The sequence below is a fragment of the Podarcis liolepis genome, assembly GCF_965112155.1.
Source record: "Podarcis liolepis genome assembly, chromosome: 18".
NCBI classification, from domain to species: domain Eukaryota; kingdom Metazoa; phylum Chordata; class Lepidosauria; order Squamata; family Lacertidae; genus Podarcis; species Podarcis liolepis.
In genome coordinates, this window is record NC_139572.1 from 11,578,011 (window position 1) to 11,590,152 (window position 12,142).

The 12,142-nt window shown below is 49.5% G+C and overlaps 1 protein-coding gene across 1 annotated transcript; it reads right to left on the reverse strand.

Moving 5' to 3' along the window:
* Positions 1-612: 612 nt before the first annotated feature.
* YJU2 (YJU2 splicing factor homolog) lies at positions 613-11,605 on the reverse strand. Its single transcript, XM_083484106.1, has 8 exons — positions 11,458-11,605; positions 8,814-8,914; positions 7,995-8,139; positions 6,759-6,893; positions 6,410-6,591; positions 5,291-5,414; positions 3,572-3,734; positions 613-1,815 (listed from the first exon to the last, which is right to left on the reverse strand). Exons 1-8 carry the CDS (start codon positions 11,479-11,481, stop codon positions 1,694-1,696), a joined length of 996 nt encoding a protein of 331 aa, XP_083340232.1. The 5' UTR covers positions 11,482-11,605; the 3' UTR covers positions 613-1,693.
* Between the last annotated feature and the right edge of the window lie 537 nt (positions 11,606-12,142).

Consider the following 12,142-nt stretch of genomic DNA (forward strand, 5'->3'; position numbering starts at 1 on the left):
CCCTGAAGTCGCCTCCCCGCCACCCGCTCGGCACTCAGGATCTTTCGCATTTCGTTGTGTAATATGTGTCTGTCTTGCCTGGGTCATCAAAGACATCCTGGGTCACCAAAGACAGTGGGCAGTTTCTTTGATGTAGCTTTTCTGATATGTTAATCTTAGGGCCAGGAAACAGATCTCACCTGAAGGTGATAATGATTGCTGTCTTCCTGGCCATCCTTCTTATCATGTATATTGCTTGTTTATCACCTCCTGCGGTTGCCAAATGCACTCCTTTGTAGTTCTGTTTTATTTACCCCATGCTTAATTACTATTGGTAGTTTAACTTTGTCCCCAGTGGGGTTTGTTGAAATGCTCAGAAGAAATCTGATTGGTTCTTAGAACACTCTGTATAAAGTTCTTTTCTCAATGAAACGACTTGGGCCAGGGGATAGAGACTGAGATTATTATACGCACCCTTCCCAGCGTCTTGCTGGTTCAAGCTTCTGTGTGTATTCTTATTAATCAGAGTTCAGTCCTTCCTTTACTTTGAGAATGCCTCACCACCACACAAGCAGAAAGGCGCAGCAGAAGTGTGTGGGCGGTAACCTCTAATAAAGGGGGAAGAGAACACACTTTCACCTGTATCTTTTATTAAGTTACACTGATGGCAGCTTGATTGATGCAGGCAGACAAGGGCGGATATTCTACTAAACAAGCCCCAGGACTTTGGGAGATGAGGACAAAACAATCCACCTGAGGTTAAGCACATAACTTGGTTTTCAGGAAGGGGGGGGGGAGGGCTTAACCTTTGCCTCCTGCAGCCCAGTCTGGAATGCCTAGAACCCTTGAGTAGCTGCTACTTAAGATGAATAAAACCTGAGCACGCAAGGTGTGCTTAATCTCATGTCCCGTCTGACCACATGCAAACAGATTAGCATGAACACATCTGGTAAGCCCCTCCCCCCATTTCCTTCCAAGTCGTTATCAAAACGGCAGACATCTATTTGTGTTTGTGGGGATGACAACAGGCTGTTCTTCTTTCATTGCCAAATTCAAAATGGTGGATGGATGACACCCACACACAGTGCTAGGCTTCTGGTTTTTGAAAATGTCCATTAGAGAGCAGGGGATGGAACGTGGCTCTGTCAACTTGGAGGATCTTCAACAAACAGAGCAATGCCCCCCCCCCTTCTTGGGGTGGGTGGGACGTCTTGTGCTGGTTGGGGTCGTGGAGGTCCAATTTTCCCCCACCTTGGCTGTTCACTAGCCGGCCCCCTTGCATTCGGGGACCTGCTCCTCTGGAAGGAACCAGCTGCACCGAGTGGTCTGGTAAGGGAGGGCTGCAGAGAAGACCAGAGAGGGAACTTCCCTGGCCTGGCCTGGGGCTTCAGCACTCTCCAGGGGCTGGCTCTGCAGAGGGCCCTTCAAGCTTTGCTTTCTCTGTACCAAACCACCACAGGAATCCTGGGGGAGGCTGTCTGGTCTGACTCACGGTCTGGTGGCGGCAGAAAGGAGACCTGTTAGCGGATGCCCAAGTCACATCGGGAGGAGAAGCCCAAGGCAAATGTTGCAGCTGGTGGGGAAAAAGATTCCACAGAGGAAAAAACATCTGCAGGTGGTTTGGTGTGCGGGTGGACGAGATACCACCGTGTAGGGAGACCAACTACCAGGGAAGTATCGTGTGAAGCCTGGGGGTGTCACTCTCCTGTGGCGCTCAGTCGCTCTTGCTGTCCTCGCTGTCAGAATAGGCTCCCAGAAGGCTGAGGGAGGAAGCTCCTGCGTTGGGGACAGAGGCCAGAGAGGCCCCCCCAGAGGGGCTGCTTGCACTCCCAGCACCTGGAAACAGCCAAAACAGAAGCAAAGGTTGGACGTTTTGCACAAGCTGGGGAGGCAGAGGCCTCAAAGTATATTCCAGATCAGGGATGGGGATTCTCCAGATGCTGCTGGACTCAACTTCCAGCAGCTCCAACAGCCAGCATGCTCAACACTCAGGGATGGTGGGAGCTGCAGTTCAGCAACGGGAAACAAGAACTGCCAGCATCATGAGGCCATTATCAAATCTATGGTGCGACCACCTTGGGAATGCTGTGTACAGTTCCGGTATCCTCAGAAAGGAGGTTGTAGAATTTGAAAAGCTTCTGAAAAGGGCCACCAAATATATAATGGAGATGGAGTAACTCTCCTGGAAGGAAAGGCTGCAGCGTCTGGGACTTGGTAGGTTCACAAAAAAGGTAGACACATTTCCCCCCCTCTCTCGTAATATTGAAACATCCAATGGACATCCAATGAAGCTGAAGACTGGAAGATTCAGGACAGCTGAAGGAAGAGCTTCTTGGCGCAGCGCAGAGCTAGATGGCACAAGACGGCAGTGAGGGCTACCAAGTTGGGTGGCTCTAAAAGAGGCTTAGACTAATTTATGACTCTCAACGGCTACCAGCCACACAGACTCTCCTCCACTTCCAGAGTCAGAGGCAGCAATGCTTCTGAATACCAGTTGCTGGAAACCAGAGCTGGGGACACGACACTGGAGCTCAAATCCTCCTTGCGGATTTCCCTTTGGGAATCTGGGGGGCCACTGGGAGAACATGAGGCTGGACTAATGGGCCACTGGCCTGATCTAGCAGGCGCTGGCATTCTTACCTGGAAAGCCATGTAAGACTACTGCCACGCGCTCTACGTGGGGCTACCTTGGAAGGCAACACGGAAACTACAACTAATCCAGAAAGCAGCTGCTAGACTGGTGACTGGGAGCAGCTGATGGGATCATATAACACCAGTCCTTAAGGATCTACATTGATCCCAGTACATTTCCAAGCACAATTCAAAGTGTTGGTGCTGACCTTTAAAGCCCTAAATGGCTTTGGCCCTGTATACCTGAAGGAGCATCTCCACCCTCATTGTTCAGCCTCCGAGGGTCTTCTGGGGGTTCCCTTCCCTGTGAGAAAAGAAGTTACAGGCAACCAGGCAGAGGGCCATCTTGGTAGTGGTGCCCGCCCTGTGGAACACCCTACCATCAGATGTCAAGGAGACAAACAACTAAAGGACTTTTAGAAGACATCTGAAGGCAACCCTGCATTGGGAAGTTTTTAATGTTTGATGTTTTGTTATCCTTTTATATTTGTTGGAAGCTGCCTTGAGTGGCTGGGGCAACCCAGTCAGGTGGGTGGGGTACAAAGAATAAAGTTACTATTATTATTATCATCATCCCCATGGGGGAAGTCAGCCCATTAGTCCTTGGGGCAATGTAAAACCTGTGAAGCAGCTAACAGAAGCTTATCTGAGCCTCTGCGGCTTCCACCCACGACTGATGAAATGCAGGGTCTTAGGTTTTTGACACCAGCCAATTATTCCCACCCTACGCCCTAGAACCTGGCTTAGTTTACCATCAAGTCTGATGAAAGAGAACTCGAAAACCTTGCCCACTATTTTGTAACACTTTGGTCAGCCTAATAAAGGAACTAGTTGACATGGCTATTTGTGTGTGTGTGTGTGTGTGTGTGTGTGTGTGTGAGAGAGAGAGAGAGAGAGAGAGAGAGAGAGAGAGAGAGAGAGAGAGAGAGAAATACTTATAACTCTCCACCCCCTCCGTTACCTGCGCCTGGTGGTGCATCTCCACTGCCTGCTCCATTGGTTGCACTACTAACTGGCTTCCTCTTGGCAGTCACCAGCCCAGACAGTTTGACCTTGCTTGAGAGTTTCCCGATGCTCCTCTCCCAGCTTTCCACCTTCAGCTTCTTTGCTTGAGGCTCCGAGTCCTGAGATGAGGCCGGGGGGCGGGATGGGACAGGGGAGAACAATAAGATTTTGTGTTGCACGCTGGGGGTTAAAAGGCTAACAACTCCCGCAACCTATCTGCTCAACTCTGCAACTGTGGTTGGCACAAATATAAACTTTAAAATGATGCATGAATAGTAAGTCATCTTTGTTTTCTTCCACCCAGAGAATAACTGAATGCGCCAGGTGAAGGGGACCCTCTACTCTGCCAGGTATCACTGTACTACAACTCCCCAACACCCCCAGCAAGCACAGCCAATGATGGGAGTTCATTTATTTCTTTCGACAATTCAATACTGTTTTGTCACAACTGCCTCTAAGCACTGGACCAGATGCCCAATGCAGTAAGATCAAAAATGAAAACTATAAAATCTGAATGTGACTGAAGTTCCTGATGGAATGAAAAGCCTTCAGTAAGTGCTGGAAGTTCAAAAACCTCAACTGGAAGTTCCCGTAAGATTGGGCCCCAAATACAGATCCCACTGCTGGAAACGGCAAGAGAGGAGAGTGCTCTTGAGCTCGGATCCTCCTTGTGTCTTTTTATGTGCTTATGGGCTCCTGGGCTCCTGGCGGATCCAAGCCAAGCATCTGTGTCAAGGGAGACCACTAACACAGTCTGATGAGGCGCACCTGGAGGCACTGGGAAACCCCAGGACATTCCCGAGCACAATTCAAAGTGTTGGTGCTGACCTTGAAAGCCCTAAACGGCCTCGGTCTGGAATACCTGAAGGAGCATCTCCACCCCCATCGTCCAGCCCAAACACTGAGGTCCAGCGCCAAGGGCCTTCTGGCGATTCCCTCATTGCAAGAAGTGAGGTTACAAGGAACCAGGCAGAGGGCCTTCTCAGTAGTGGTGCCTGCCCTGTGGAACACCCTCCCATCAGATGTCAAGGCAATAAGCAACTATTTTACTTTTAAAAGACAACTGAAGGCAGCCCTGTTTAGGGAAGTTTTTAATGTTTGATTCTGTATTGTTTTTAATATTCGGTTGGAAGTCGCCCAGAGTGGCTGGGGAAACCCAGCAAGATGGGCAGGGTATAAATTAATTATTATTAATTATTATTATTATTATTGACTCAAATTGTTAAAGGCCGTGTAAATTAATACAGGAACCTTCCACCTGGCCTGGTAGCGAAGGGGCAGCCAGTGCAAGCTTTTGAGCACCTGAGTCTGTCCCCATCAACACTCCAGCTGCAGTGTTTTCCACCAGATGGAGCCTCCAGACCACGCATAAAGATGTAGCTATTGTTCAGCAATCCACACTATTCTGGCCTCAACAGTCATGATCTAGCTGTTTTCCTCCTGCTGCTGTAAACACACCCTAAAATCAAGGTGATGCCCGAGATTGGGAGGGGAATTCCCTTTTGCATGGTGTGGGCAGGCAGAGGTGCCAAGTTTGAACTCATCACTAGCAATGCAATTGAGACAAGACCAATGACCTGGGGCTCAGGGGGTGGGGTGGGGGTACGTCTCTCAAGGCAGCTGGCCTCTCAGGGATGCACCAGTCTGTGGTGGGACAGTCTTCTCCGCACAATACCTCTTGCAGGATGTCTGTAGGCTTCGCTTTTGCAAACGGCTTAGCAGGACGTGAAGCAGAGTCCTCGTCCTCTGAATCAGAGTCTTGTAGCAGCCTCCTGCTCTGAGCTTGTTCCAGCATAGTTCTGGCAGGGTGACATACAAGCAGGCAGAACACAGGAATGTAGCAGGTTAGCTCATTGTGCCCAAAAATTTCAGATTGCTACTAGCTGCTCTAAGGGAAAGATTTTGTCAAAGGAAACCAGGGTTCAGGGAGTAGGGGGTGGAAAGCAATTCTAAATTTTACTGTGTAATAAACATGTAAAAATGTAGTCATGCTGCTAGCTAGTTGGCCACAGGCAGGTGGCACGATGAGCTACAGCAGGGCTTTCCAAACTTGGGTCTCAACTCCCATCATCCCTAGTCAGCAGGACCAGTGGTCTGGGATTATGGGAATCGCAGTCCAAAAGCAGCTGGAGATCCAAGTCTGGGAAACCCTGACCAACAGTGTGACAGGAAGCAGTGCATAGGAAGCCCAGGCCAACTGCAGATGGGCTGCAGCTGTCCACAAACTCCATTGGCTTCTCATCCCAGCGCCAGGACCCCTGCCTCCAGGATCCAGTTTGTCTAGCTGACCAGCAACACAACTGGCTGGTGCTACTGTTAGCCACCTCCCTCCTCCCAGGCCAGCTCAGGGACCTGATCCTGCTGCTGCTGCCACCCAGCAAATTAGGAAGAAGAGCTGTTCCATCAGGAGGAGGAGCACAGGAAGGAACAAGACTGCCAGAAGAGATGGCAAGATGGCCAGGGTGGCATGAGAAGGTTTAAGCTTTTTGCAGTTCTCCCTGCCCTTCTCATCTGCAGCTCCAACCTGGGGGCAGGCCTGGCAGGGGAAATGATAAGCGGGGGTGGGGGTGGGACAGTTTTACTAAGCTTTTATATATGCTGTAAGCCGTCCAGAGTGACTGGGGAAACCCAGCCAATGGGCAGGGTATAAACAAACATCATCATGCTTCTGGCAAGCTCTAAGGGGAAGGAGAGGGTTAGGCAAGCAAAGCAAGTGGGGGTAGCAGCCCCTAGTCAGCAATAGAAAACACACACACACAAGTTTTGGTGTATGTGAGGCAGCCCTGGCTCTCACTTTGTCTCCTGCTCGTCCTCCTCCAGCTCCCGCTCTTTCTGCTGCTCCTCATAGTCTTTGTACTGCTGCAGCATGGACTCAAAGTCCACGTGGGCCTGGCGCTGGTTCAGCTCCTTCAGCTCCTGGAGGTTCTCCAGAACTTCCATCTCCAGCTTGGAGTCCTTGGTCCTGTTCTCCAAAACCTTCGGGGTAAAGCAGGAACATATGTTTTTGTTACTTTGTTATTCTTACACTCACTCAATTAAACTAACTAGTTTAACCAAATTAACTCAAAGCAACCTACAGAAATTAATGAAGAGGAGCTTAAATGAAAGGGAAGGTTTCCCTCGTGGGAGCTGGTGGAAAATACCTTCATTGGGTTGTTCAGCTCTTCATCCTCTCTCTCTTTCTGCAGGCGCTTCTCCTCTTCCTCCAGTAGCTTCTCGGCCTGGAAGTTCCGCGTGGCCCCGTGCTCCATGGCGTAGTCTGTGTTCTCGGGGTCTGTCTGACGGGGACACAGGAAGCAAGAGGGAGCTATTTCAGTGGGAGACCCATAGGCCGAGTTGCTCCTGGCCTGCACACGACTGCTAGTCAGGGAGCGCACCGTGAGCGCACGGCTGGCCACTGTGAGGACAGCATGCTGGGCTAAGGCTGAACCCGCAGCTGCTGCTTCGTTCTTCGCAGCAGGAGAGGCTCTGGCCTTCAAGCCCTCATCTGTTTGTCCACTGGGGAAAGAAAGATGCTGGACTAGATGAGGAACCTTTGGGGTCTGACCCAGCAGGACTCTTGTTACGTTCTTACTAAACAAAAAACTTTATTTGCCCAAGCTGTCTTGAGCCATGCTTAGCTAAAGGAACACAAATAATCAAACCCTGCCAATTTATTTAGGATGCATAGCAGGGAGGCAGAATCACAAAGCCAATTCTCTTGGCTCTACAGGTGTCCTTCCACTTATGCGCGATTAACTCACACGCAACTGCATATACAAGCAGTACAGGGAAATAAATAATTTGATTCAAAGCTGGAAATGGCAGGAGAGCGCTGGAGAGTCCATGTGGCTTGCAAGGAGACCCTCCCCAGAGCCTGAGGAGAATGTCAGTGAGGGTGGAGGAAGCCACAAAAAGTCTGGAAACACAGTGGGGCTTTGTTTAAACCGCTCAGCCTCCCTGCCTCCTGCAGGCCCCAGAGCTTCAATTCTAATTATCCACAATTTCTGGATACAGTATTTTTGGTCCAGATTGGAAAGAGAGCAGCAGAGAGGGTGTTTAGAGGGTGTTTGCTTATCTGCAGGAGCCCAGAATGTAACCTCTGCATATGTGGGGAGATACCTGTAATTACCCTGTGCTAAGAAATGCATGATCAACACACCTCAAGGACAAGGACTTTCTTCTCCATCATGCGCTGGTCACCTCAAGGCTGGATCACTGCAATGCCACTCAATTTGGGGGTTCCCTTGTGCTTGACCCAGAACCTGCAGTTGGTGCAGAATGCTTTCCCACTGACCGGCGTTTCCAATTTGCTATTGCATTGATGCATCAAATGGTGTCTTTCCATTATTTGTTTTTCAGCTGCACTGGGGAAAAAGAAGGATGAAGACAGCTCGTACCTTGAAGGTGATTTCTGCCAGGCAGCGGGTGCATTTGATATAAAACCGGAAGATGGGAAGCCCCAGGTAAGACTCATTCTGGACCGTCTCCTTCCGGGCGTTGAACTTCTTTCCTTTGTAGATGTACTCGCCACAGGTCTTGCACCTAGAGAGTTTAAACAGTTGCTTCTTCTTATATCAATGACTCCCATTGGGGCCTCTGGGTGGCCAGTATGAGAACAAGATGCTAGGATGACTATTACTTAATATTGGGGGCAAAAAAATTAAGAATGCCAGCTTTGGAGGAATAGATAACTAAGACTAGGATATTGTAAATATGGTTAAACATACAAGTATGGTAAGAGTAAAGGAAAGAAGAGAGCCTGGCAATGTTTTCACTGAAAAATGCAGTACTGTGTGTATATTGATGTAATAAGGTACAAGAAAATGTAAATCTGCACAGATTGCTGTGAGTATTATATCCCTGTATTACTTCCCTGTTTAGCAAAGTTTTTAATGTCTGATGTTTTATTGTGTTTTTAATATCCTGTTGGAAGCCACCCAGAGTGGCTGGGGAGGCCTGGCCAGATGAGTGGGGTATAAGTAATCAATTATTATTGTTAATTATTATTATTATTATTAGACCAGAAACTGTAATCTCAATTCTCATGTTCACATCTGGTTCTTTATTCTTCGTTATTATATCTCAAATGAAATCTTTTTAGGTTCCACACAACTAAATCATTTCACACAGAAAGCTCTGGCGATGTAACTGAGCCAATAAGGCCCAAAAATTCTCAGGGGCGGGGGAAAAGGGTCTTGCGCAACATTCTTCCTTACCGCATGTTGAAAGGTGCCATCAGTCGGACCACATACTGCCTGTCCTTTGGAAGTTTAAGCTTGGGGATCTTAGATGGATCAAAGTCTGGAGGGTAGTATTTCTAGGACACAAGGAAAAAAGATGGGTCAGATGAAAGAGCAGATCGTTCTCATGCAGGCTTTGGCAGCGCCCAGGAGCTGGTGGTCACAAAACCACATCTGTTTTCCAGTAGCACAAAAACACCTACTAAGCAACTTAGCACAACCTCCATCCCAAATGAGACAGGGCCGGCCAATTCTCTATTCCGCAAGCTTCTCTGGTCAATTTGCTTTTCAAGCTCCTTATTTCTTTGTCTATCCCAATTTCCCAGCCCTGGAGAGACTGGCTGAAATTTGCTCCTGTGACGCAGTGAACTTGGGCTCTTTGTTCTCTCTTGCAGCAAGGAGTGGTGAACCCTTTGGGTCTGCTTGAGAAAGCTGCTCACCAGTTGACCACGCGGTGTCTTCAAAAGCACCAACACTGGTGTTGGAGGAGCAAGGGAGTTGAGGAAGCCAGATTTCCCTTGCCAACTGGGAGCGCACTTCAAGGCTCCTGGCTGTATATTAAAAACCATCTCTCTACCTGCCTCGCACCTGATGTCACATGTGTTGACATCCGTCTGTCTTGAGAGATCATAGATTGTGCCTCCAGGGGTGAAGTCAAACTGCTGGAGAATCACAGCGCCTGCTGTGGCTGAAGTCTGCTGACTTGCAACTGCTGCCTCCTGCATTGTTTTTGCTGCCTCAGCAGCACCCAGGTGATCTCCCCGGGGCACAAGCCTGGGCTGTGGGTCTGGAGGTCCTGGGCGCTCCAGATGACAAGACCCCCTCTCTGCCTGGCTGATGTGGCCCAAAGGAAAGCAGAGCAAGACATTGGGCAGCAGCTGGGCTGCAGGAGTTGCTGGAAGGGAGCCCATCTGGGAGAAGAAAAATCCTGGTTCTAAACTTCTGCTGCCTTGTGGGGCATCTTCAGAAGAAAAGGCTCAGGAGTAATCCCTACACAAATTCACAAGTGCCTAAGACACGTGGATTGTGCCTTGTACTCCTCCTTCCAGCAACTCCTGCAGCCAAGCGTCTTGCTCTGCTCTCCTCTGGACCCAGCCCAGGACCTCCAGACTCACAGCCTACGCTTTTTCCTTGGAGAGGTCATTTCTGTGCTGGTAACACAGTGCTGATGCCAACAGCCTAATCTTCCTCAGGAGATAACATGGGGAGGGAGGGAAGGAGGGGGCAAATCAGTATGCCAGCTTGAGCTCCTTGGAGGAAAGGAGTGATGTAAAAGCAGTAATAAATGATATAGGATGGGGGTTGGAAGAACCAGATCTCTTAGGGAAATGAGATGTAAATGCTATAAGGACATAGAGAAAGTGGAGGCTATCTGAATCTGTTTTAGTCTTTTAACTTTTGCACATTTTTGTGTGCATTTTTGTTGTTTGTAAACCACTTTGAGGCTTGTTTGTTCTTACAGTCAAGTTGAATATATTTTATAAATAAAATAAAATACAAATGAATAACCCGGCATTGTCTGGCTGGCTCATCAGGGTCTCAAAGAGGGTCTTTCCTAAGCTTTGAACTTGGGTTTATGAGCACAGAAAAGCCAGCGAAGTAGCAACCCAGATTCAAATCAATCAATCAATCAATCAATCAATCAAAGTGCCCCAGTCCTGCGAGGTAGTTTCTCTCCCCCACCCCAACCAGGGGCTCCCCATTAACTGATTGCCAGCCCCGCTGTTTCCCAATGCCCCCCACCTCTCCTCTTCATCCCTCCAGCCACACAGGAGCCTTTTATCTACTTGTCTCTCTACCCAATAACACAGAACCATATGCAGTGGTACGTTGGTTCCCAAATGCCTTGGGAAGTGTTCCGGTTTTCGAACGTTTTTTGGAAGCCTAACGTCTGCTGCGGCTGTTGGCTATTGTTTCAGGGGCGCCCGTGCCAATCAGACGCTGCGCCTTGGTTTTTGAACATTTTGGAAGTCAAACAGACTTCTGGAATGGATTAAGTTTGGGGCTTTTGTTTTTGCTGTTTATTTTGTGTTTTTGTGGCTTTTTTGGTTCATTTGTTTTTGTGACTGTGTGGCACCCAGTTCAGCTCCTCATTGATTGATTGATTGACTGTGTGACTGCGGAAATGGATAAAAGCCCCCCATGCAAACAATGACCATCATCAGTGCAGGTAAGAATCCCCCCCCCCATTTTTATCATATACAATGCTGTCTTCTTTATTGTACAGTATATTGGTTATTGCTTTCCTTTTATGGATCAATGGGAGAAGGGGAACAGGGGCGGGGAAAGCGCGCCTTGGTTCTGGAACGCTTTGGTTTTGGAATGGACTTCCGGAAGGGATCAAGTCTGAGAACCAAGGGGCCACGGGAATCCCAGAGTTGGAAGGGACCCCCAGGTCCAGTCCCCCCTCCCTCCCCAGGGCCCGATTCTGTCCTGGCTCCCTCTCTCCTGGGGGGCAGACCTCGACCCCTTCCCCTCCCCCCCCTCGGGGCCCCGGGATCCCCCCCCAGCCAAGCCTCACTTTGGGGTCCCCTCATCTTTTCATCTTCACAACCACCCTGTGAGGGAGACCCCAGAACTGACCGCTGACGTCACAGCCCCCCTCCCCCCTTCCACTCACATTTAACACTTTCCTCTCCGACATCTCGCCGCTTCAGCCTCGCCGGGATCTCTCCGCTCCGCCCCGCCTCTTCCCGCCTGCGATTGGCCGGCGCTCCCGGCGCTTTCCGATTGGCTCCCGGTGTCTGTCTCTTCCTCCTAGAGCGTACAGCGTGCGTGCGTGCGTGCGTGCGTGAGATGCGTTGTCCTTCGCTTCAAGGCCGTCCGTCCAGGCAACGAGTCCCCGCGCATTTTGGTTCCGGGGCGACGGGGAAGGCGCGGTTCTGCGAACATTGTGGGCTCGCTGCCGAAGGAGGAGCGAGTCTTTCAGGCAGGAGAGAATTGGAAGAAGGGGGAGCCATTGAGCTCCGGAATCTTGCTTTCTCAAGGGGTTCTGAGGCGGGTTCCGGATGTGTCCTTTGGTGGAGAGTTTGTCCATTTCCCCTGAGGCTGATGGCTGAACACAAGACCCCAGAGGAGAAAAAGAAGAAAAGCGGAGAAGAACATGCACAGAATTTTGGACATGTTTGCTTATAGGTTGTTGGCATCTGCCTGTCTTGAGAGACAATTGCTAGATATAAAAACACTGGTCCCCTGCGATATGGAATTGGGGGGGGCATGTCTTCTTCACCTTCTTCTTCGCTACAATATATCCATTTATTTCCAATTGTCAATGTCAAAAGGGACTAAAATCTATAAAATTCATA

What these genes read in the sequence shown, in the direction of transcription:
- YJU2 (XM_083484106.1), bottom strand. Translation starts at nt 11,481, where the DNA reads ATGTCGGAGAGGAAAGTGTTAAAT. An exon ending in CGGAGAGGAAAGTGTTAAAT is followed by an intron (nt 8,915 to 11,457) that starts GTGAGTGGAAGG and finishes CTTGTGTCCTAG; the next exon opens with AAATACTACCCTCCAGACTT. An exon ending in TGGCAGAAATCACCTTCAAG is followed by an intron (nt 6,894 to 7,994) that starts GTACGAGCTGTC and finishes TGTCCCCGTCAG; the next exon opens with ACAGACCCCGAGAACACAGA.